At 40.2% G+C, this 27,509-nt stretch overlaps 1 protein-coding gene across 4 annotated transcripts in view; it reads right to left on the bottom strand.

Annotated features, from left to right (window-relative positions):
- ULK4 (unc-51 like kinase 4) overlaps window positions 1-27,509 on the bottom strand; it is a 567,394-nt gene that overhangs the window by 274,343 nt on the left and 265,542 nt on the right. For all 4 annotated transcript variants that reach the window (XM_039230385.1, XM_039230386.1, XM_039230388.1 and 1 more), the window contains one exon: window positions 25,557-25,605. In XM_039230385.1, coding sequence (XP_039086316.1) covers window positions 25,557-25,605 — 49 coding nt within the window. The remainder of the gene's footprint in view (window positions 1-25,556; window positions 25,606-27,509) is intronic.

The following is a 27,509-nucleotide window of genomic DNA, read 5'->3' as shown; positions in this document are numbered from 1 at the left end:
AAAATGGGGGTGCTGTGCATAATAATTACAGGTTAATATGTACAAAAATAAGAAATATCTACAAATATCCTAAATTGTGCTTTTCACATAAATTGTTCCAAGTAGATCTTTCTAGATTAAATGTAATCATGTGAACTCCTTGCTTAATATTCTTCCAAGGCTCATCAGAGGACACGAGACAGAGTCTAAACACTTTGGCATGGACATGAGGGTCTTCTGGTTTGGACCCAATGCACCTGACATCTTCCACAGCTCATTCAATGAAGGCCTTTACTGAGCAGCTGTGATGCGCCATCCCACCGATTTGGGTGCAGGGACAGAACATTAACAAACTATGACAGCTTCTGCTGTCTGAAGTCAGTAATTTGTCAGTAGACCTTAATCAACTAGTCATACAAAACATACATGAAGCTGCATCTGTGCCCAGTATTGTACAGAAGCACAGAGTGCCCTGAGCATCTATGACAAAGGCGCCTCACCCGGTCACAAGAGCCCAGACGATCCTTCAGAAGAGACAGCCAAAAACGCACAAGGGGCACTGCTGGAAGCTACTCTTGTCTGGAGTCACCCAGGCACAGGCACAGGCGGGGGCCTATGCCCTTTTGGGAAAGAGGACAGAGCGAGTACACACTTACGCTGGTGCCCGACATGGTCCACCATGCAAACTGCACCACTTCCAGCTCAGCATAAGTGTGCCCCACTCCTGGAAAGGGCTCTAATGACCTCACACCAGAGAGCTGGCCCATGTTATCTGTTATAACTTAGACAATGCTGCACTGAACTGTTGATTTATGTTGGCCTCCACAATAAACTGTGAGCTCACTGAGGCCAAATCCCCTGTAGTGCCTAATGAACCAACCAACTGAATGACACTGACTGCCCCAAGTCACACACAAACTTCCGCACGGTAACACTTTCCACTTCTATCCCTGACACTGTCAGGAGACAGGGGTAACTCTGGTTGGTGCCCATTATTTCTCGCAAGGAAAATCCATGAGAGGATAACAACAGTGAAATCAAGTGATAAGGAAAAGAACAAAAAAAAAATCTAATAAAAGAAAAAGGAATGACTAATGATGTTTTTAAAGGGAATTAATGTAATAGGATAAAATTGATAGAACTGGTAAATATCTGAGAGCTAGTGATTTGAGGGGGAAAAATCATGAAACACTAGCTATTGTAGTACTAAAAAAAAAACAAAATAGAAGTCACAAATACAACAGATTAGGAAGAAGACTGAGTAAATAACCATAGATGTTTAAATAAATATTTATACAATGCCACTCTGATGGATCCATAACTGACGGATTGGGATATTTTAGAAAAATTCAAACTTCTAAAATTAAAAAAAAAAAAAGCTTTAGGGGGCAATAACTAGGGAAGCAATTTTAAAAGTAGTCAAGTAATAAAAAAATAAATGAAGAGACAAATCTCCCATAGAGAAAAATTCCAAATAGTGTTATGTAGGTACTGTGCCCTCAGGTAGACCAAGCTGAATTCTGCATCCTTCAAGTGCTGGATGAGCTTCATGACCTCGTTCCAAAGAGTGAAGTACAGAAATAGGGAGAAAGTAACATTACACAAGAGAAACCTGATATATCTCAGCTACATAATCAAGGTTAATGCTCAGTGACAGAGCACATTGATTCTTCTTTTTATTTATTTATTTTCTTTTTACAAATAGTTTATTGTCAAGTTGGTTTCCATATAACACCCAGTGCTCATCCCCACAAGTGCCCTCCTCCATGCCCATCTCCCCCCTTCCCCCCACACCCATCAGTCCTCAGTTTGTTATCAGTATTCAAGAGTCTCTCATGGTTTGCCTCTCTCCCTTTCCCCCACCATTTGCCCCCTTCTTCTCCCCCTTGGTCCTCCATTAAGTTCCTCCTAATCCTCCTATACGTGCAAACATATGATATTTGTCCTTCTCTGCCTGACTTATTTCGCTCAGCATAACACCCTCAAGGTCCATCCATGTTGCTACACATGGCCAGATTTCATTTTTTCTCATTGCCATGTAGTATTCCATCGTATAGATAAACCAAATCTTCTTGATCCATTCACACGTTTTGGCTACTGTTGAGAGTGCTGCTATGAACATTGGGGTACATGTGCTCCTATGCATCAGCACTCCTGTATCCCTTGGGTAAATTCCTAGCAGTGCTATTGCTGGGTCATAGGGGAGTTCTATTGTTAACTTTTTGAGGAACCTCCACACTGTTTTCCAGAGGGGCTGCACCAGTTCACATTCCCACCAACAGTGTAGATGAGGACGTTGATTCCTCTTTATATGCCTTAATATAATGTAATACAAATAGCATGTCACCTCTGTGATATTCCTCCCTCAAACCCATGACTATCTTATCATGAATAAAAAGATAAATAAAAAGCCAGGGCACTCTTGGATTATAGGACATTTGTCAAAACACCAGGGCTACTGAAAACCACCAAGATAATCAAAAACAAGGAAAATCTGAGGAGAAAATTAAGGAGATATCATGACTAAATATAATGTCATAATGACGCCGAGTAAAGAAAAAGGAACTACGGACAAGTATTAAATCTGAATCAAGCATTGGATTGCTAACTGTGACGAATGTAGCACAGTCATGTAAGATTTTAACAGGCAAACTGAGTAAGAGTACAGAGGAACTCTCTGTTCTACCTATACAATCTTTCCGTAAATCTGAAACTACACTAAAATGAAAGGCTTTTAAATGGTCAAAGAGCTAGAATCTCCTTAGAAAGAACCGTGGCCAGAGAGAAGCTAAGATGGCAAAGCAGCAGGAGGACCCTAGTCTTGTCTCATCCCTTGAGCACAACTTGATAAAAATTAAATCACCTGAATACCAAAAAATCGATTTGAGGCCTGATGGAACAAACTGCATAACTAGAGGGAGAGAAGAGGCAACATTTTGGAAGGTAGGAGGCATGGAGATGTGATGTAAGGAAGAAATGGATTGTGGGTGCTGCAGAATGGAGGGATCCCTGGTCATGGAGAGAGGCAAGAGAGGGGGAGAGGGAGACAGAGGGGGAGGGGCAGAGAGAGAGGGAGAGAGAAGTGCATGGGGATCACACAAGGAAAACACTTCTCTAAACACACCGACTGGGAAAATGAGAGGGGCTGATTTTCCTGAGTTTTTACAACCAGTGGGACTCAAAGACTGAAGGTTTAGAGGTCTGCAACATGACCAGTGTGGAGCCCGTTGAGCACTGCTGTGCCCCTGTGGAGAAGGACAGTAGACTCCCCCAGAGCAGATGGCACAATCTGAGGATTCCCTGAGATGCATCTGAAGAGGCAGAACCCCCTTCTTGGAGTGTAACTAGAAGTGACATTGCTTCTCCAGGGATAAAAGAGGCAGGGGGCGCCATTACCCTTCCCCGCCCCTCAGCAGAAGTGCAGGGATACCTGCTGAGGGTGGCTCTTTGCTGTGCTTTACTCCAAAATCCATACCCCTCACTTCAGTGCAACTGTCTTTCTTGGACAAACCTGCATTAGTCACAGTGCAGGGAGACCACCCCCTGGAACCAGCATGGAATGAAGCCACAGCAAGTCCCTAAAGTTTGAAGTTTTAAAACTCAGCTGGCTTGCCTGGAATAGAACACAGGTATACCGCAGACAGCCCAGACACAGACAAGGTGAGGCAAAGATTTGAGGGACATCTAAGACACACAAGGGGAATTGTTCACTCTTCTAGAAGGGCATCCTGGACAATTGCAGGTGTGAATTCTCCTCTCTGGTGACAAGGGAGGGGGCAAGAGCCATTTCTCTCTCCTGCACCTCAGCATAAACTAACTTCAGTCAGAAGCACAGCACCAACATTGGCAGCCTAAACCATTTGCACCCAGCCCTGCCCTCCTGTGCTCTGCAAGTGCTGCTTTTCTGGGCAGTGTGCCTGAGAACCAGGGCAGCAGGCCACTCCCCCAGAAGACCAGCACAAACTTTCTGCATGCACCATCTACTGATTATAGAGTTATGCAAAGCTTCAGCTCTCATGGAAATAGCATCAGGTTTCTTTTAACAAACAGACCAGAGCACACCTAGTTAAACTTGCCACATTCTGAACAAGGTCCAAACACTCCCCACTGCAGGCAAGGAGAAACTCTGCAAAGGAATGACTCAAGATAAAGAGCAGCCAAAACACAGCACCAGAGTGCACACAGCATACACCAGAGACACTTCCTGAAGTGCCAGGCCCTGGACAGCATATGACCTCTTCTTCATAAAGCCATTACTCTCAGGAGCAGAAAACATAACAGGCTTTCCTAACACACAGAAGAAGATAGAGACCTAGATAAAATGCCAAGATGTAGGAATCTATCCCAAAAGAAAGAACAAGGAAAGGTCATGCCCAGGTATCTAATCAAAACAGATATAAGTAAATTGCCTGATCCAGAATATAAAGCAACAATCATAAGTATACTAACCGGGCTTGAGAAAAGCATAGAAGACATAAGGAGTCCCTTACTGCAGAGATAAAAGAACTAAAACTAGTTAGAACAAGATGAAAAATGCTATAACCAAGATGTGAAACTGACTGAATGTAATGACAACAAGAATGGAAGAAGTAGAGGAATGAATAAATGATACAGAAGATAAAATTATGTTAAATAATGAAGCTAAAAACAAAGGAAAGAAAATATTGTATCATGAATACAGACTTAGGGAATTCAGGGACTCCATAAAGCATAACAACATTTGTTTCATAGGAGTCCCTGAGAATGAGAGGGAAGAGGGGGTGGTTTATTTGAGGAAATTAAAGCGGAAAACTTCCCTAATCTGGGGAAGGAAACAGACTTCCAAATCCAGGAGGCATAGAGAACTCCCATCCAAATCAACAAAAGCTGGCCAACACAAAGACATATCATAGTAAAATATGCAAAATACAAAGATAAGGAAAGAATCCTGAAAGCAGCAACAGAAAAGAAATCCCTAACTTACAAGGGAAGACAAATCAGGTTAGCATCAGATCTCTCCACAGAAACTTGACGGTCCAGAAGGGAGTGACATGACACATTCAACATGCTGAATGGGAAAAATATGCAGCCAAGAATACTCTATCCAGAAAAGATGTCATCCAGGTAAGATGAGGAGTTTCCCAGACAAACAAAAATGAAAGAAGTTTGTGACCATCAAACCAGCCCTTCAAGAAATATTAAAGGGGACTCTTTGAGCAGAAAAGGGGTACCAAAAGGGACAAAGACTAGAAAGGAAAAAAGAAAATCTCCAGAGACAACAACAAAACAATTAATAAAATGGCACTAAATTCATATCTATCAATAATCACTGTGAATGTAAATGGACTAAATGATCCAATCAAAAGACACAGTGTGTCAGAATGGATTAAAAAGAACAAGACCCATCATATGTTGCCTACAAGAGACTCATTTTAGATGTAAAGACACCTGCATATTGAAAGTGAGGGGATGGAGAACCATCTATCATGCAAATGAACACCAAAGAACACTAGACTAGCAATACTTAATATCAGACAAACTAGATTTTAAATCAAAGACTGTAACAAGACATGAAGAAGGGCACTGTATCATATCCAACACAAAGATCTAACAATTGTAAATATTCATACCCCCAACATGGAACACCAATATATGAAAACTTAATAATAAACAAAAAGAACGCATTGATAATAATAAATTAATAGTAGGGGACTTTAAACTCAACTTACAGCAATGGACAGATTATCTAAGCAGGAAAGGGATGTTGGCAAGGACGTAGAGAAAGGGGAACCTTTTTATACTGTTGGTGGGAATGCAAAGGGGTATGGACCCCCTCGAAAACAGTATGGAGGTTCCTCAAAAAGTTAAAAATAGAACTACCCTTGAGCTAGCAATTGCACCACTAGGTATTTCCCCAAAGGATACAGAAATACAGATTTGAAGGGGCATATGCACCCCGATGTTTATAGCAGCATTATCAACAATAGGCAAACTAAGGAAAGAGCCTACGTGTTCATCAACTGATGACTGGATAAACTTGTGGTATATATATTAGTAAATTCATTAAATTCTAGGAAAAATAAGTCCATCTGAGAAAGACAAATACCATATAATTTTACTCATATGTTCAATTTAAGAAATGAAACAAATGAACATAGGAAAAAAAGACAGGCAAACCATAAAACAGACTCTTAATCACAGAGAACAAACTGAGGGTTGCGGGAGACGAGGTGGGCAGGAGGATGGGCCAGCTGGGTGATGGGTATTAAGAAGGCTACCGGTGATGACCAGTGGCTGTTATATTTACGTGATGAATCACTAAATTTTACTCTTCAAACTAATATTATATTATATGTTAACTAAATAGAACTTAAATTAAAACTTGGGGGAAAAAACACCATAGGGGCACCTGGGTGGCTCAGTCGGTTAAGCGTCCGACTTCGGCTCAGGTCATGATCTCGCGGTTCGTGGGTTCAAGCCACGCGTCGGGCTCTGTGCTGACTGCCAGCTCAGAGCCTGGAGCCTGCTTCAGATTCTGTATCTCCCCCTCTCTTTGACCCTCCCCTGCTCACGCTGTCTTTCTCTCTCTCTCAGGATAAATAAAACATTAAAAAACAACAACAACAGCAACACCATGGCCAGATAGCTTCAGAGCTGAATTTTATAAACAAAAGAATTTTCTGTGAAGGGAGATGAAGTTTCTACACTTCATTAAAACTGGCAAAAAACAGGACAGTATTAGATCATTATAACTTATGTGTATGTTTATAAATCACGATACCGAGAATAACCACTAAGAAACCTATAACAAAGAGATACACTCAAAAATGCTATAGACAAATCAAAATTGAACTCTATGAAAATGTCCAAGTAATCCACAGGATGGCAGGAAAATGAAAACAGAGGATCAACAAAAAAAGGGGAAAAACAGAAATAAAACAGCAAACTTACTAACATATCAATAATTATATTAGATATAAAGCATATAAACACATCACTGAAAAGCCAGACTTTCAGAGTGGATTAAGGGGGCTTGGGTGGGGAGAAAGGGCCCAGATATATGCTGTCTACACGTAACTCATTTAAAATATAGGGATAAAGGCAGCTTGAACATTAAAAGGATGGAAAAAGATATACCATGCAAATATTACTCAAAAGAAAGCAGGTATGGCTGTACTGATAATTAGAAAAAACAGACTTCAGAGGAAAGAAAAGCAGAAGGAACCTAGACATTACATAATAATAAAATAACTATAATGATAAAATTACAGAATCATGCCAATCATCGAGAAGGTATGAACACCCTAGGTTTGTAAGAATGTGAAAAAACACAGCTGCAAAACACCAACGCACCAAGTGGGAGATAAGGAGAAGTCACAAAGGCACAATTACAGCTGAAGACTTCCATGCTCGTCTCTCCACGGTTGACAGAATAACTAGAAAGACAATCAGCAAGAGTGGATTCAGAAGAACTCAACACCACCATCAACCAACAGGACCTCATCCACATTTAGACAACACTCCAAGAAATGTGAGCAGAGTACACACTCCTTTCATTCTTTTTTTTTTTTTTACAAATAGTTTATTGTCAAGTTGGTTTCCATATAACACCCAGTGCTCATCCCCACAAGTGCCCCTCTCCGTGCCCATCCCCCCCTTCCTCCCCACACCCATCAGTCCTCAGTTTTTGTCAGCAATGGTCCACAGAACAGAAACTGAGAGGCTCCATCGTGAGTCATAAAACAAACCTCATCAAATCCACATCAACCACGCTATGCAGGCGCAGTGTTACCAAAGTCGATTTTCTGGGTTTGATACTGCACTAGACTTATATAAGACAGAACCACTGTGGGAAACTACACTAAGAACACGGGACCTCTCTGTCCTACTTTGCAATTACTTGTGAAACCAGAAATATTCCAAAATATCAAGTTAAAAAAAAACAGTAGTGAACTTGACACAGAAACCACGGACCAATCTTATTGATAAATACTTGTACAAAAATCTTTAAAAATCGTCTGCATGTTAATTTAAGCACTACACTGAGAATGATACCTCTGAGAGGATCTCAGATACCACTGAGAGGATACCTCACCTACCCAATAGACATTTGTGTCAGATGGTAGGAGAGCTAGAGACACAGGTATGGCCCCTTAGTCTCACAGGACTATTTGAGATAAGGAAGAGAAAAAAAAAAGTCTCTCTGAAATCTGCAGGATAGAAGAAGAACATTCTGGGGAGAGACTAGTAGAAGCAAAGGTCCTGAGGTAGGAGAAAAGCATCCCTAGACATAGCCTATTCAGTAAATTGAGAGGTCAGTATGGGGAAAGGACAGGAAGGGAAAGAGAAATAAGAGAGGGAAGGCATGGGGCCGGAGAGGTGGCCACAGCACATCACAGAGAGCTCGGCGGGAATTCAATTTTATGATAAATGGAATGGGAAGTCACTAAGAACAGAAGTACACTGCTGTGAGGTCCTTACATAAGACACCAAGTGGCATAAAGAACATTTCTCTATCACTTGAGAGTATTTCATTGTGATACAGAAACAAAAAGAAAAAAAGGGATGCTTGAGAACACAGGTGTGCTGAACATGAATGGAGATGGATGAGAGGACCCAAGGATTCACGAGTCCTTAAACATACATGAGACCTCAGACTCTAAATATTCATGATATACTAAATATTAAACTAAATATAAAACCAGTAAGGACCAAATATTCAGTGTAACATGCAGATATAGTTAAGCCACATACTGATGATATCTGTTCAGGTCCTGTGTGTTCCTTGCTGAACAAACACATATAAAATCCATGGATGTTCAGCAAGCTCACTGTCAAAGCTACAGCCGAGGCCACCTGCGCACGTCTCGGTATCTCCCTTACACAGCAGATATGTACTGCTGGCCTGATATATTTTCGGTTGATGGACCCTCTTTCTCACGTTTCAACTCTGAGGAGGGCTGATGTAGCAGGCAGGGGTGAGATATGAATACACCACTCCCCAGGATTTGGGTGCTGCGTATGCCAGCTTCTTGGCATCCTACTTAAAATGTGTTAATTTACCTTAACCCTTGCTTCTCACTTTGTGTGCTGAATTGATTCAGCAAGTTGAGTGATGTGAGAATTTTTATATTTGACCTGTGATCTTTTGGTTCAATCAACTCTTGGCTACTTTGTCTAGTAGTACATTTGGAGGTAACCATTATATAAAATAATAACCTATATGACAGTGGGTTACACAAAGATGTGTATTTTTTAAGTTGTTCTAATTTACTTTTTTTTAAGTTTATGTATTTATTTTGAAAGACAGAGAACACAAGTGGGGTAGGGGCAGAGATGGAAAAGAGAGAATTCTAAGCAGGCTCTGCACTGTCAGTGCAGAACTCACGAACCATGAGATCATGACCTCAGCTGAGATCAAGAATTGGACGCTCAACCGAGCCACCCAGGCACCCCCAAAGATGTGTACATAAACCCTACAACAATCACTAATAAGGAAAATACTCAACTGAATCCAAAAGACAGCTAGAAAAGACAGAAATAAGAGAGAAAGAACAGAAGAAACAATAGAAAACTAGTAGTAAGATTGTAGATTTAAATATACTAACAATGATAATTACATTTAATGAAAATGTTCTAAACACCTCAAATAGAAGACTAATATTATCAGATTGGATAAAAAAAGCAAGCCCCCAACTACATCTGTCCTCAAAAAAACATCTTTGAGTGTAAAGGCATAGACAGGTTAAAAGTTAAGCGGAGGAAAAGGACACATTTCTCACTAATTGTGGAAAGCTACAGAAGTGATGGTAACATCAGACAAAGTAGATTTCAGGATAAAAGTAAATTTCAGGCAGAAAGAGGGGCATCTCATAGCGATAAAGAGTTCCATTCCTCAAGACAACATATAAACCTAAATTTAATTTTTGCATGGAATAACAGAGCTTCAAAACAGAAAACAGAAGTTATATAACCAAAAGCCAATAGCTAAAGGCACAAGACACTCTCTTGCTTCTCTCTCAATAAGTAACAGACAAGTAGCCAGAAAACCAGTAAAGATATAAAAGACTGAACAACACTAAAAACAAACTTGACCTAACGACATTCATAGAACATTCCAACCAACAAAAGCAGAATACAGTCTCTACAAGTATTCAAGGACCATTTACCAAAATAGACCATATACTGGGCCATAAAACAAGTATGAAGAAATTATATAGCACGTAAACCATACAATGTATGTTCTTTAACTACAGTCTAATTAAACTGAAATCCTCAAATACTGGCAAGCTACGTAAGACACTTCTAAGTAACCCATGAATTAAAGAAGAAATCACAAGGGAAATTAGAAATTATGTAAAACTATATGAAAATGGAACAAAACATATCAAAATTTGTGGAATGGAATTACGGCAGTGTTTAGAGGGAAATTGATAGTACCGAATGATTATATTAGAAAAACAGAGAGGAGCCTGGGTGGCTCAGTCACTTAAGCAACACAGTTAACTTCAGCTTGGGTCATGATCACATGGACATAAGATCAAGCCCCACGTTGGGCTCCACACTGGTCATGGAGCCTGCTTAAGATTCTCTCTTTCTCTCTCTCTCTCTCTCTCTCTCCCTCTCTCTCCCCCTGTCCATCCCTTTCTCTAACTCTTTCAAAAGAAAGAAAGCAAGAAAGAATGGAGGGACAGAGGGAGAGACGGAGGGATGAAGGAAAAACAGAGAAGTCACAAACCATTGACCTCAGCCTCTACCTTAAAAAATCGGAGTAAAAGCAAAAAAATGAAACCCAAAGGAAATAGAGGATATGAAAGCAGAAATTAGTGAAACAGAAAAAAAAAAAAGAAAAAAATCAATAAAACCAAAAGCTAGTTCTTTGAGCAAGCAAAGTAATTAAAACTCTAATCAAGTGAATTAAGAAAAAAAAATCTGCCTGGATGGCTCAGTTGGTTACACATCCAACTCCTGATTTCAGTTCAGGTCATGGTCTTGCAGGTCATGGGATTTAGTCCTGCACTGGGCTGTGTGTTGACAGCACAGAGCCTGCTTGGGATTCTCTTCTCCTCTCTCTGCCCCTCCCCTGCTCTCAGATTTTTCTCTCAAAATAAATAAATTAACTTAAAAAAAAAAAAAAAGAATTGAAGCACCTGGATGGCTCAGTTGGATAAGCATCTGATTCTGGATTTTGGCTCAGTTCATAATCTCATGGATCACGAGACAGAGCCCCACATCTTGCTCTGCACTGACAGTGTGGATTTTGCTTGAGATTCTCTGTCTTTCTCTCTCTGTTCCCTCCTCCACTCACTCATGCACACTCTCAAAATAAATTTTAAAAAAACCAAAACATTAAAAAAAAAAGAATTCAGGGGCACCTGGGTGGCTCAGTCATTTAAGTGACCAATTTCGGCTCAGGTCATGATCTCACCGCTTGTGGGTTTGAGCCCCAGGTCGGGCTCTGTGCTGACAGCTCAGAGCCTGGAGCCTGCTTTGGATCCTGTGCCTCCCTCTCTCTCTGCCCCTCCCTTGCTCACACTCTGTCTCTGTCTCTCTTTCTCTCTCCTCTCTCTCTCAAAAATAAATAAAAACATTAAAAAAATAAATAAATAATAAAAGATTTCAACTTCTCATCGCTATTCAAATAAGCAGTATCAGAAATGGTAAGGAGGTATTGCCATAGATTCTTAGGCACTAAAAAAATAGAGACTATCATAAACAACTTCATGCTAATAAATCTGACAACTTACAGGAAATAAACAAATTTCTTGAAAGATATCAAAAAGAAATACACTGAATAGCACTATATCCATTAGTGAAAACAAACTGATACTTTAAACCCTTGCCACAAAGATAACTCTAGGCCCAAATGGTTTCCCTAGTGATTTGTACTAAACATTTAAGGAGAATATGGCACCAATTCTAAAAAATAAAAATAAAATCTATTCCAGAAAAACTGAAGAGAACATGTTCCAATTCATTCCTTGGGTCCAATATTTCTGATATAAAAATCAGAAAATGATTACAAGGAAACTTCAGCCCAGTATCCTTCACGGACAAAATCACAAAAACTCTTAAAACTTTACTAAATCAAATCCAACAGTATATAAAAGAAATAATAGGGGCGCCTGGGTGGCTCAGTCAGTTAAGTGGCCGACTTCAGCTCAGGTCATGATCTCACGGTTCGTGGGTTCGAGCCCTGTGTCGGGCTCTCTGCTGACAGCTCAGAGCCTGGAGCCTGCTTCAGATTCTGTGTCTCCCTCTCTCTCTGACCCTCCCCTGCTCATGCTGTCTCTCTCTCTCTCTCTCTCAGAAATAAATAAAACATTAGAAAAAAAAGAAGAAGAAATAATAGAGCACTCTCACATGCAGTTTAGCTCCAAGTAGCAAGATTGGTATAACACAAATATCAATCAATAAATTTACCATAATAAATTTTTTTAAAGAACTATATGTTCATTTTGATAGACGCAGGGAAAAAAATCCATCACTGTGACATCTCAGCATACTAGGAAAGAAAGGAAACTTCTTAGCCTACTACAGGACTCTACAAAAACAAACAGCCCACATAATCCTTTCTCCCTAGGATCTGGAAAGAGCCTAGGATGTCCGCTTTCACCACTCTGTCCAGCACTATCCGAGCCAGTGCAAACAGAGGAGGAAAACAAAAGGCAGATAGAAGGTAAAAGAAAAAGTAATAGTTTTCTTTACAAAGGTTATGATCACCTATGTAAAAAAATTTCTAAAGATTCTATATAAAGCTGCCAGAAATAAAAAGGAAGTTTGGCTAGGTTGCAGGATCCAAGGTCAGTACACAGAAATCAACCGTATTTTTAAAAAAATTTTTAATGTTTATTTTTGAGAGAGCACACAAGCAGGGGAGGGACAGAGAGACAGAGGAAGTCACAGAATCAGAAGCAGGTTCCAGGCTCCGAGCTGTCAGCACAGAGCCCAATGTGGGGCTCAAACCCACAAACCACGAAATCATGACCTGAGCTGAAGTCAGACACTTAACCGACTGAGCCACCCAGGCATCCCTCAACTGTATTTTTATATGCTAGCAATGAACAATCAGAAACTGAAGTTAAAGAATGCCACTTACAACATCAAAATATTAAATACTTAGAGTTAAACTGAGAAAGCTGTGTGTACACCCTTCCTATGCAATGAATACTACAAAACAATGCTGACAGATATCAAAGAATATCCAAATAGAGATATGCCAAAGACACAGTGTTATTCAGATATCATTTCACCCCCAAAATCATGTACAGAGTCCACAAAATCCCCATAAATATTCCAACAGACATTCTGGAAGAGAAATTGACAAGCTTATATTAAAACTATATGGATATGCAGAGAACCAATAATACATAAAACAATGGAGCAAAAGAGAAGACCAGACATAAACTCACACATAAATGATCAATTAACTTTTGGCCAAAGGTGTCAAAGTAATTCAACACGGAAAGGATAATTTTTTTTCAGCAAATGGTACAGGAACAATTGAATACCCTCAAGAAGGAAAATAAACCCCAACTTTCCCTTCATACCATGTACTCAAATATATTTCACATCTCAGTTTAAGAACTAAAACTATTATGCTTCGAAAAGAAAACAGAGGAGCAAATTTTGTGAACTTGGTTTTGGCAAGTATTTCTTACTTAGGATACAAAAAGTAGTATTAAAAAGAAAAAATATTTGGACTTAACCAAAATTGAAAACTTTCAGACTTTAGAAACCTTAGTATTCAGAACACTACTACGAAAATAAAAAAGCAAACCACACAGTGCTATAAAAATATTCAGAATATACATCTGACAAAGTACTGGTCGGGAGACATAAAAAAGAACTCTTACAACTCAGTAACAAGAAAACAAACAATAAAAAACAGGCAGAAGATTTAATATAGACACCTTCTATATATAAAAGATAGACATACACAGATGGCAAAGAAGTCCAACAATAGTAGCAATTAGGGAAATACAAATTAAGCCATGCTGATATGCTACTATAAATCCATTAGAATGTCTAAAATGAAAAAGATGAACCATCCCAAGCATTAATGAAATTGTGGAGTAATTCTCATCCACAGTTAACAGGAACCTAAAATAATACAGCCATGTTCAAAAATAGTTTTGCAGTTTCTTAAAGGGTTAAACATACACCTATTCTACATGCCAGTCATTCCATTCCTAGGCATTTACCTAAGAGTAATTAAAGTAGGTCCACACAAAAGTTCGCACATGAATGTTCACGGCGTTATTCATAACAGCCCCAAAGGAGAAACAGCCCAAGTGACCATCAACAGATGAACAGATAAATCAACTGTCGTGTATCCATGGCATGGAACAGTACTGGCAATAAAAACAAAGCAACTACTGATCCTTACTACAACACTGAACTCAAAGTACATCCGCTCCGTGAAAAAAGCCAGGAGTACATTAAAAAAGTCCATATCTTATTACTCATTCACATAAAATTCCATATGCAAACTATCACGTGAAAACTCATCTACAGTGATTGAAAGCAAATTAATAGCTGCCTGGGGCAGGAAGGGGATAGAGTATAGAGAGATGGATTACAAAGAGGAACAGGAAATTTTAGGGGGGTAATGGATATGTTCATTGTCTTGACTGAATATACCTATGGAAAAACTCACCAAATTACATATGTTAAATATGTGCAGCTTATTGTAGGCCAACACAGACAATAAATGTGAAGATCCAGTGAATGGGTGATAAATGTAATATTTCAAGTCACCATAATGACGACCTATATCAACAAATGCTGTGGAAACAACTCAGTGCTGGAGAAAGGGAAGAGAAATGCAGGATGTGTACTCATTCCTTACAATAAAGTTATTCTACAGCAAAATTTTAAAATGTAAATCGTGACACTGTAACTATACAGAATAAAATGCAGATTGATATTACATAAACTTGTGGAGGGGAAGTCCTTGTCCAAGCAAGACAGATACTTAAAAAGTAAAGAGGTCAAACATAAACCACTGACAATAATACTCGGTGTGAGTGTGGCACAGGCGGTACTGTGTGAAAAACTGTATATTAACATTTTTGAATGGAATTTTAAGAACTTGCAAAACCTCACAGATGTGCAAAGATATTTTGTTCAGTGTTGCTCCTATTAGCAAAAACAGAAGGGAAAAAAATTTAGGTGTCTATCAGTGAGGGTTGGCTTGATAAATTATGCCACCACAATAAAATATTATATGGCCATTAAATAGAATAAATAGTACCCATGTGGGTGCGCAGGTGTGCACGCACGGGCACACACACACACACACACAAATACATACATACAAGAACATTATAAAGTAAGGCAGATACATAATAAAATAGTTTGTTCTGTTTTTTATTAAAAAAAAAAAAAGGCGGGGGGCGCTTGGGTGGCTTAATGGGCTAAGCATCTGACTCTTGATTTTGGCTCAGTTTATAATCTCACAGTTCATGGGTTTGAGCCCAAGCACTGCCAGGCTCCACGCTGACAGTGCAGATTCTCTCTCTCCGCCCCTCCCCAGCTCATGCTCTGTCTCTCTCAAAATAAGTAAACGTTAAAAAAAATGAGATATAATACATGTGTGGAAAATAATATAGAAATATGATTTAAGCTGTGCAGTGTGACATTATGGAAGATCTTCACATTCTATGTTAGACACTGTTGTACCATCTGAACGCTTTACAAGTAGGTACTAATTTTGTTACTGGAAAAAAATAAACCTAAAAATCCTATGTAATAACTTGCCCATACTGGCTTCTCATCAGTCTTTCTCCAATTTGGTAACTTTAATAAATCCAAAAATGCAATTTTACTTGCTAGTGCTATTTAAAAAGCTCTCCTCTTCCCATAAATCTGTAAACTACTTTAGTCCATCAGATTTCCTGGCTCAGTCTGAAAATCCTTTGCAGCTCTGGGTAAGCGTATAAATTCTGCTTTTTCTTGCTCATGCAAGAAAACAAATGCAAAGAGCATCAAAAGCAAATGCTAATAGATGTTTGTGGCTTTAATCGAAACTAGGAACTTTTTGCTGACATTTCCACTTTCTTAAAAAGTGGGTATTCTCAATCGTTTTGATCGTTTTGTTTATAAAGAAACTACTGAATCCTACATTACTGAAGAAGTTTACAAAAAAGTAATATTCCATGGTTACATATTGAGAATGGGCAATCACTGATTTTACATAAGACCCTTCCAAGAATTCTTTCTATTTACCATAAGTTATTCTGCTCTGTTCCCATCTACCCAAGGAGCCTAAACACAAGAGTTTTGGGGTCAGGAGACTGGGCAATGCCTGATGACCACAGTAGGCATTTTACTTTTTAACACAACCCTGAACCCAAAGGTGGCCAAAGGCCAATGACTGGGCATCTCCAGACAGCCCAGAGTCAGGAGTGAAATTAATTGGTGTCATCAGCCACGGGCAAACTACCTTTTGCAAGTACATCACCTTGGAATACACTAGCCCATCTTTGTGTCTCATCTTCCCACACGTCATCAAGGGGAAAAAGGCCAGCTGGTGACCGCAGTCTAGGACAGATGGATCTAAGTGTAATAGTCCTGCCTCACTTCTCTCATTTGTTCGTGAATGAATGAGTACGTACTGAAAGGCAAAATGCAGGAGGGCAACGTGCTGGGGGCAAATGAGATTGTACCCAGCATGGTTTCTTCCTTAAGTGAGACTCACAATGTAACAGAGGATACAGGACTTAGGGAATCACCTACCATGGCACTAACTGACGGAAACAGAATGCAAACCACACATTTTAAATGTTCTGGAAGTTGCCATAACAAATAGAAAGATATAGATGAAACTAATAATATTTCATTTAGCCCAATATATCCAAAATATTATTTGAACATGTGATTAATATGAGAAAATTAATCAGCTACTTAACACTTTTATTTTTAAATCTGGTATTTGACACTTAGAGTGCATTTCCATTCAAACGAGCTACATATCAGGGCTCAGCATTCTCTGTGTGGCTACTAGCTACCATATAAGAGGTGCAGGTCTCTGGGGGAAATGTAATCAACACACAGGCGATGAGATGAGTGAAGGGAAAGACTCCTATAAACACCCAAGATTCACAGACATGCAGACAAGAAAACTGTCTCTTCTTTAGTATAATACTGACTTTCTGCTTCTTTGAAATTTAATCTGGTGGTTCAGTTCCTCTGTTTCTCCGTCCTGGACCCTGCCTCCCCCTTCACTTGTCTGCTGCTCATTTTTACAGAGGTTTCCCTCATTTCTGTGCCCTAATTTACCCTCACTCTCTTTACAAATCTAATTCCACAACCAATCAAGAGTAAATACCAAAAAAAAAAATGCAAAAGCTACACTCCTGGGAAGTACAGATCAGTTGTCTACTTCTTTTTATTATTATTATTATTTTTAAGGGTTTTTAAAATGTTAATTTATTTTGAAGGAGAGAGAGAGACAGAGTGCAAGTGGGAGAGGGGCAGAGAGAGTGGGAGACACAGAATCCATAGCAGGCTCCAGGCTCTGAGCTGTCAGCACAGAGCCAGATAGGGAGCTTGAACTCACGAACCATGAGATCATGACCTGAGCCAAAGTCGGATCCTTGACCAACTGAGCCACCCAGGTGCCCCTGTCTACCTCTATGCTTTTTAACTAGACTGTTTCCTTAGAGAGAAGGAAGAAGGAACACTGTTTCCTCAAAGTGAGGCCCAGGAGCTAGAGCAGAACTAACTAGCATCCTAACAACATCAGGATGATGATTATAAAACTCCGGATTCCACTGGCTCCAGAGAAATCATAGGTAACACACTGCCAATGTGAGCCCTGTGATTGGCCAAAGATATCCTAAGCTCCATCTTAGCATTTCTTGCAGTGGGCACAGTATGTGGTTTTTATCTTAATAAAGTCCATCTTCTTTCAAACCAATTGGGCTAATTACACAGAAACTAGTCATGTTTCAAGTCAAGTTTGCTGATACAAGTTTATTTTACTTAGCTTCCACCCATTTATTCTGGCTAACCAGCTATCAGGATACTGATCAGATTAGAGCCATTTGTTCAGTTGTTATATGGACAATTGCTCTTCATTCAATCCAGTGTCAAGAGATTATGCCCTTGCCCTAGAGGGCTATTTTGCAAATACAAATTGATGATGCAAGCCGCCAACATAATCTGTGCATATCCATTTTCTCCCTGTCACACACATACAAAAACACACGAAAGTACATCCTTTAATGACAGTACGTGAGTAGTGTGTAAAATCATCTAGTATGCACCAGTTGGTGTATACAGGTGCATTGGGCAATCCATACAAACCCTGAATAGGTACCCATGCAAGCCAAAGAAACAGATTTACCTCCCACATCCAGTAAGAACTCTTTGTATAACTTTCCAAGTATCTTCCCAAGTCAAGCATTTTGAAATTTTAATCAAATCTTGTTTTCGGCTTTAGAAATTCATGCCCATGTGCACAGCAGAATCGTATTAGCAGCATATTGGACACAAGTGTGCATATTCTTAATCTTATAAGGAACCTGTCATTTTAGCACACTCTAGAGGAAGCGATTCACATCAGATGGGTTGCAGCTATATAAGAGCAAAGTAATTTTAAAAGCCTGATGAACGCACAGAGCTGAAAACATTCTTTAAAAGTAATGTGGTTGCCAGTCAGTACTATCCCGGTGTCTCCATGATTAAATCCTGAGGCTCCGAGGGTCCATAAAGAGATTCCTTCCTAAAGATACCATTGACTTGAAAGATTTACTCAAGCTTGCTTCAGCTGCTAGCCTCAAGATTGTTAAAACAATATAATTGTCAAACTAGTCTATTGCTAATCCCATTTTTATTGTTAACATTTGCCACTGAAATTGTTCTTTAATTGTTTGCTTTGGAACAGGCACATAAAACATCATGACAGCGATATTTTGGTACATATTGGAAAATCTGCTATGAATAAAGATTTTTTTTCCCCAGTAAAATACAGCTCGCCTATATTACTTGGTATCAAAATGATTTACTGAAGTAGGCCAAAACATAAACCACTGAAATAAAATGGGGTGAGATTAGGGTTATAGCCAAATCCAAAGGCGGATTCACCCAAATTCGTACTTAGGACACATTTAAGAGCAACTTCTCCTCTTTGGAAAGGGGCAGAAGGGGAAGGAGAATGCCTTCCATGCTGCTCAGCCGGTGGCTCTGTACTCAAAACCAAGCCATGGGGTCCTGCCAATGGCTCACATGCTTGGGAGCCCACATTTGTTACACAGATCTGGACTGCCTTAGCATGCTAGACCCTGAAGGCTGAACAGGAATCCATTTAGCTTAATCCAACGCACCTGGCCTGAGCCTCCAGCCCCCCCACCCCCCACTCGGCACAGCTGCCCCCCAAGGCAGTGCCCTCATCCAGGTGGGCCCTGCCAGAGAGGCAGTGCCAGCTGCTCTGATAGCATCTTCAAGCAGTCAGCTTCCTGGCTTCCCCTGCCACCTGGCCTGCCCAGAGCTGGGACCCTTGCAGCCAGACCTCAGGATTAAAACCATTCTGCCCTGCTCTCTGCCCTGCATGTGACGCTGGAACTCCCAGACCCTTAGTGCAAACCTCGGAAACTGACCCTGGTGTCTTTTTTTTTTTTTTTTTTTAAGAATTCTTAATGTTTCAGGGGCGCCTGGGTGGCTTAGTCGGTTAAGTGTCCAACTTTCGCTTAGGTCATGATCTCGCAGTTCGTGGGTTCGGCCCCGCGTCGGGCTCTGTGCTGACTGCCAGCTCAGAGCCTGAAGCCTGTTTCAGTCTGTGACTCCCTCTCTCTCTGACCCTCCCCTGCTCGCGCTGTCTCTCTCTCTCTCTCTCTCCTAGAAATAAATAAAAATATTAAAAAAAAAAAAAAAAAGAATTCTTAATGTTTCATTTATTTCTGAGAGACAGCATGAACAGGGAAGGGTCAGAGAGAGGAGACACAGAATCTGAAACAGGCTCCAGGCTCTGAGCTAGCTGTCAGCACAGAGCCCGACGTGGGGCTCGAACCCACCAACTGTGAGACCATGACTTGAGCCGAAGTTGGATGCTTAACTGACTGACCCACCCAGGCGCCCCGACCCTTGTGTCTTAATGTCTCCTTCCCCACCTTCGAAAGCCTTGCTGATGGAGACTTGCAAAGAACTCCTAGAATCCAGCCCACAACCAGTCTCCAAGTTTCCAGTATTTTCCTATGACCCTAAGCATGATGCTCTCCAAGGCCCAACCTCTACCTGGGCTGCCCACCTCCTCAGTGTACATCACCCCTGTGGCTAGAGGCTCAAAATATTTTTTTTTTAAACTAGAGGATACTATCTGATTATGAAAAGCACAAATTATGTACAAAGCCATACTATGAAACCACCACAATAGAAAGCCTACAGGATCTGTTCCCAAACTACCCTCCAGACTCACTCCCTACACTTTCCATGGTCTCTGGTCCAGGCGCATTCAAGCACTCACCATCTCCTCATGGCAACTCCCTCACAAGGCCACATTCAAAGGTTGCTCCTTCTGTGAGACTCCCTTGCCTGCAATGATCTGCGGATCCTCCCCTGGGACCCACAGCATTCTTGCCCTCCCCCCATAAAGCTCCTACACTGCTCCTGGCCAATTACGTGCTCGCACATGTCTCCTGCATCATGAACTCAGAGGGCCGAGACATTCAGCCATCCAGACAGGAGGGAGCACCGTGCCTTCTAAGGAGGCAGTTACAACTGGAAATTGCTTTTTTTTTTTTCCTTCAAAATAATAAAGACTACTTCCAAATGGTTATGTGCTTAACCAGTTTTTTCCTAGTTAGTTAACACACAATGTTGCTTTAGTTTCAGGTCCACAACACAGTGATTTGACTAAGTCTATATATTATCTTATGTTCTTCAACATAAGACACTATCACAACGTCACTGACTATATGCCTTGTGCTGTCTGTGCCTTTTATACCCATGACTTATTCATTCCATAGCCAGAAGCCTATACCTCCCCCTCTCCTTTACTCATTTTGCCCATCCCCCACACCCCTGGCAATCATCAGTTTGTCTCTGTAATTATAGGTATGTTTCGGCTTTTTGTTAATTAATTTGTTCTGCTTTTTAGATTCCACAAAGAAATGAAATCATATGGTATTTGTCTTTCTCTGACTTACTTCACTTAGCACAATATTGTCCAGGTTCCTAGACAATGTTGTTGCAAATGAGATCTTTTGAGATCTTATAGAGATCTCATCCTCTATAAGGCTGAAAAATATTCGTGTGTGTGTGTGTGTGTGTGTGTGTGTGTGTGTTTACTCACCACATCTTCATTATCCAGTCATCTATCAATTGACACTTGGGCTGCTTCCATGTTTTGGCTATTGTAAATAATGTTGCAGTTAACACAGGGGTGCATGTATCTTTTCAAACTGTTTTCTTTTTCTTTGGGTAAATACCAATTAGCAGAATTACTGGATCATGTGGTATTTTTATTGTCAATTTTTTGAGGACTCTCTGTACTGTTTTCTACAGGGGCTGCACCAATTTGCCTTCTCACCAACAGTGCATGAAGGTTCCTTTTTCTCACATCCTTACCAACACTTGTTATTTCTTTTCATTCTAGCTGTTCTGACAGGTGTGAGGTGATATCTCATTGTGGTTTTGATTTGCATTTCCCTGATGATTAATGATACTGAGCATCTTTTCATGTGTCTATTGGCCATCTATACGTCTTATTTGGAGAAATATCTTTAGGTCCTCTGCCTATTTTGTTTAATCAGACTCTGGTTTTTTCGTTGATTTGTTTGTTTTGGTTTTGAGTTGTGTGAGTTCTTTATATATCTTGAATATTAACCCCTTATCAGATAACAATCATTTGCAAGTATCTTCTCCCATTTAGTAGGCTGCCTTTCTGGTTTGTTGATTGTTTCCTTTGCTGTGCAGAAGATTTTTATTCTGGTGTAGTCCCAGTAGTTTATTTTTCTTTTGTTTTGCTTGCCTGAGAAGACAGATCTAGAAAAATGTTGCTATGGCTGACGTCAAAGAAATTACTGCCTGTGTTCTCTTCTAAGAGTTTTAGGGTTTCAGGCCTTACACTTAGGTTTTTAGTCCATGTTGGGCTTACTTTTGTGTGTGGTATAAGAAAGCAGTAGAGTTTCATACTTTTGCATGTAGCTGTCCAGTTTTCCCAGCAGCATCTGTTGAAGAGACTATTTTTCCCCATCGTATGTTCTTTCCCCTCTTGTCACAGATTGGCCATAAAAGCACAGATTTATTTCTGAGTTCTCTATTCTATTCCAATGACCTATTTTTGTGACAGTACCATACTGTTTTAATGACTATAGCTTTGTACTGTATCTTCACCGTATGATCCATACTTAAAGCTCTCTGTCCTAACAGCTTGAAATTTGTACATGGCTATTTTGCACAGATGAGACATCAAATTTATAATGCTGCTTCCTTAATCTTCACTTCCCTCTAGGCCTACAGGAAGGACACAGAAGCTGTCGGCAATTCCTGCCCATCAGAAGACAAACATGTGCTTTATTTTTTTTAATTTTTTAATGTTTTATTTATTTCTGAGAGAGAGCATGAGCAGGGGAGGGTCAGAGAGAGAGGGAGATACAGAATCTGAAACAGGCTCCAGGCTCTGAGCTAGCTGTCAGCACAGAGCCCGACGCAGGGCTTAAGCCCACGAACCGTGAGATCATGACCTGAGCTGAAGTTGGACACTCAACCAACTGAGCCACCCAGGCACCCCAAATATTTGCTTTCTTAATGAAAAACATCTAGGAGAGGATGCACTGCCGGTAAGAGCACATTGTATGAGGAACTCTAGAAAAGAAGGAAGCTACAAAGCCTGTATCAGATTGTAAGTACATCAAACAGAAGATGGAAAACAGTTATGAGCTAAGAGCAGAGAAAAAATGTCATCAAGAGGTCATAGTGGACCGCCAGCTTTTTGTATGTTCATGGGGGTGGGGGGGGCTGGAAGACACAAGCAGTATCCAATACACAGGACCCTGCACAATCTTCCCCTGTGTCTCTTCTGATCAAACTGTTGCTGAGAAGCTGCTACATATATGAGGGACACCACACTGGTGCTGGAGCGTAGAACCAAAATTAACTGAAGAATATACCGTGTTTCTGTGAAACCAGGAATCCCTCAGTTCTAAGATGCACCAATTATTTTATCAAGTACCAAGAAAGAAAAATGTTGCCAATTAAATTATGACATGATTTCTTACTACTTAGATTTATTTTACTTTTATTGAAAGAGCTCTTTTAGACATATTTGGACATATATTTTTATAATGCATCACTCTTGGGCACTTATAAAAAGACAAAGAAGCGTGAAATGAATTAGTTAATGGTCACCTGGCTGAAAGCAATCATAAAATGCCATTGATTTGGAAAGTACATCCAGTTTCAGAAATGTTAAAATCTGTATTAAAATATATATATATTTTCTTGGTTTCTTGGAGGTTCGTATTTTAAAAAGAGGTCCTGCTGCTAAAAAGTAAAGGAAAAAAAAACAGTTTTTTTATTATATATATATATATATAATAGAATCACTAAAATGCTATGTCATGTCTTGCTCGGTGATAGAAGTTTAGAAAGGACAAGATAATTGTTCACAGGCTAACTGCTATGAGGACATTTCACAGATTAAAAAATGTATTCATACAGAAGGGAAAACCTGAGATTATGCAACTCAAGAAAGACAAAAGTAGAAAAGGGATTTAATAATGTTCTTCAAGGACACCAAAGTCCTGTCCCCCAAAGCAGTGATTCCCAACTGTTTTGTTTTTTTCTTTACTTTTTAGCAGCAGGACCTCTTTTTAAAATACGATCCTCCAAGAAACCAAGAAAATATCATCCCAGACATGCCTGGGAGATCACAGGGCTCAGAACTGGCTGAGATCCTCACCTGGAGAGAGTATGTCACCTCTATCCACTCTCCACGACACAATAAAGGTCTAAATCATAGCATTAATCAATTAAACATCTACTGTGGTTAAGATACAAAGCCTTGCTAGGTGCTCATTATACAACGATTAATCAAGCACAGAGGAACTTTGGTAACCTTCCAGAAGGAATTTCCTTGTGTGGAGTTTAGACCTTGAGGTGACTGCCAAAAGACAGGATGAGAACTTTTCATCAGCCACAAAAGGAGCTGTACTGACCTGAACAGGCCACAGCACGGGGATAAGCCATATCCCCCACTTAAATCTCACTGTAGCTTTAGGGTACTCTCCAGATGTCTTCGACACCAGTCTCTTCAACTGCAAGCCTGATGCAGCTGGGTCTGGACAGCTTTGGCTCTTTCTTGCCCCATACCCAACCAAACTCAAACCAGGCAGCTGACGGCACCCACCACCCTCCAAAACAAATCCGACACCGCAGCAAATGAGCAAGTCACGTATACCCTACTGAAGGCGGGGACACACCCCGGCCACTTGGCCAAGCTTAAAATCCCTGTTAGACAGCTTGCCATCTCCATGTTTCTTCCATTTTTCTTGATTTCTTCTCCTGATACTGCTTACAAACTCTCCTTCCTATTCAAAGCAATGCGTTCCAGCCTATAACTTTGCACACTCCCCCTAGCACATCAGCTCTGTGTCATCTCGTTGTCACCTGAGCATGCTCTGGAAACACCACCCACTCCTACCCTTTGTCCCCATCCAAACCACATGGCTCAGCAAACCCTACCCACTCTCCCGAAAGGAAAAGTTCATCTGTAGCTAAGAAAAATAATGCTTTCACCATTTATCCATTATCCACATACAAACAACTTATAGATTAATATTTTGGGATGATTAAAGAAAGCTAATTTTCCATGGGTACAGTCAGCAGGCTCTCGTCGTTATTATTCCACTGAAGACCAAGGTAGGTGAGGCCAATCTGGCTGGGGAGGTGTCTCCTCCTTTGTCCCTTCCACTGTCAGTCAGCTTTGTGGGGAAAGTTTTTGGTAAAGGGGGATAACCCAGCCAGGTACAGGAGAACATTTCTTTAGCTAAGGGCACTCTGTTGCTGTCAGTACCAACCTGACTTCCAGCCTACTTCTCAAACCTGCCTTTAGTAATAAATAGGGACTTATCAGAACTGGGAAGTCAACTCTGCAATCCCATTTTATTCTCTACACATGGGAACCATAGGTGAAATGTTTTCCTTTAACAGATGGTTTTCAATTGAGTAGCATTCTGTGAACAGAAAAAATGGTGTATGGAGCTGTTCTACAGTGTGAAGACCATAACTTTCTGGCCATAGGCACAAAACTGCTGATCTGAGTCATGACTATAACGTTAGAGGGCTTCATACAGAGCGTTGGAAAAGTCATACTGAAGCGCCGTGGTCATCCCTCTGCCCTTCGTCCACAAACCGGCTTCGGATAAAGGACTTGTGACAAGAGAGCAGGTGGTTAAACAGTGTCCCTGTACGATTTCACAGCTGGACAGGAGCTCAGACAAGGAAACTGAGACCCGATAAGGTAAAGTGAGACAAAGAAGGGCATTTTAGTTTGATTCTTCTGGACAAAGTTAGAACCCAGCCACACAACATGGTCCAAACCTTAACATTTTTAAAATTTCACTTGAATTTCAGACACACATTTCCCTTCTTACCAGAATTACTTCAAAAATGAGTGGGATCAGTCTGCTCTCTTCCACAAGTCTGTTTAAAAAATAAAATAAAAAAATAAGCACACATTAGATAACACGTATTTAAATTACTGCCTTGATAAAGATTACCAGAGCCCCGTTTCATTGCTTAAATTCTGTGCCCGAGAAACTGATGATTATATTCATTTTTAATGCACTGAACTACACCTATTAAAACCAAGAAATATGGGGCTTCCTTGCAACTGACTATTAGCTTAGCCTTACTGATCTGTAGCAAGTAAAATCTCAAATAGATTGACATTTATTAATGTAAAAATTAATTAAAATCACAATTCTCATAAAGACTATGAAAATAGGCAATGCGAGGTGAAATAATGTAACCAGTCCTCATTGCACAGTTAAATTGTAAGCGTGCCACACTGTAATTTTTCACACATGCCTCATTAGCTGTCTTCTCAGCACTAATGAATTAATGTATAATGACTTTTAATCTTTTATTTTAAAAAAAAAGTGGATCCTACTCAACACTTTGGGAACTTTCCATCATCAAAACTAGTTAATAAATTATTATCTATTGTAACAGAAGATTTTTTCATGCAACTTAAGAGAAAATAGCCTCAATTCAAAATTAACAGTTCTTATTAAAACAACACTTCAGTCTCTATTCCCTTAGTCCACGGCAGCAAACATTTTTCTGTGAAGGGTAAGATGGCAAAGACTGTAGGCTTTGGTTGGCCACACAGTCTCTATAGCACCTACTTAACTCGGTCACTATAATGTACAAGTTGTCATAAATAATACGTAGATGAATAGGCATGGCTGTGTTCCAATAAAATTTTATTTACAAAAACAGGTATGTGCCTTATTTGGCCCCTAAGCTATAATCTGCTGATCCCTCATTCAGTTTTAAAAATAAATCAGATTCTTTTATTTTATTAGCATTTACTTTGGATGATAAACTACAGCACTCAATACAAGCATGTTGCCTTCACTGTATGTGCAGTTTGTCTATTTCACAGAAAATGCCAGGTGGATAGGAAGGGAATTTATCATCTGGTCTCCCTTGAGCTGGTTTGTCTATGATAATACATTGATAACAGAGAAGCCTATGAGACATGCCAAGTAAAAAAGATCACGGTGTTTATAAATATGTTATGGGAAAGTGAGATACAGAAAGAAGTCCCAAAGACTGGAGCTGTTAGACAGTCCCCAGTATCTAGCAGAGAGTTTCAATATATTAGAGGATAAGGTTCTGACTGCACATATTAAATTCATTTAGTTTCTCACTTTCCTGGGCAACTGAGCCGAAGCTCCCTATCTGACGCCTGGGCAGGAAGGGAAATTCACACACTCAGGACCACACACACAGCCTCAGTCCAGCACATTACCAGTCTTCTTCCTCAGCTCCTCAGATGGTGACCATCCTTCTTCCTAAATTGGGCTTTAAAAATATTTATGATCTATACTCTTATTAGGCCCAGGTTGATATAGCCACGCATATATCTCAGAGCTGCCCAGGCACCCAAACCAACAGAGTCCCTGGGACACGGACCCCACTTCTTCTCCAATGGAACCTAGAGGTGAGATCTTCTTCTGCTCTCTCTCCCAACATTCAGATCCAGGAACATCTGCTCACAACACCAGCACCCTCCTGACAGTATTTGTTTTGTTTTGTTTTTAAATTTTTTTTTTAATGTTTTTATTTATTTCTGGGAGAGAGAGAGTGAGCAGGGGAGGGTCAGAGAGAGAGGGAGACACAGACTCTGAAACAGGCTCCAGGCTCTGACCTGGCAGTCAGCACAGAGCCCAACGCGGGGCTCGAACCCACGAACCGCGAGATCATGACCTAAGCGAAAGTCGGACCCTTAACCGACTAAGCCACCCAGGCGCCCCTGTTTTGTTTTGTTTTTAATGTTTATTTATTTTTGAGAGAGAGGGAGTGGGATGGGCAGAGAG

Source organism: Hyaena hyaena, unplaced genomic scaffold, assembly GCF_003009895.1.
Source record: "Hyaena hyaena isolate Hyena2069 unplaced genomic scaffold, ASM300989v1 scaffold_45, whole genome shotgun sequence".
NCBI classification, from domain to species: Eukaryota; Metazoa; Chordata; class Mammalia; order Carnivora; family Hyaenidae; genus Hyaena; species Hyaena hyaena.
Note: the sequence above shows the minus strand (reverse complement) of the source record. Positions and strands in the feature narration are given on the sequence as shown.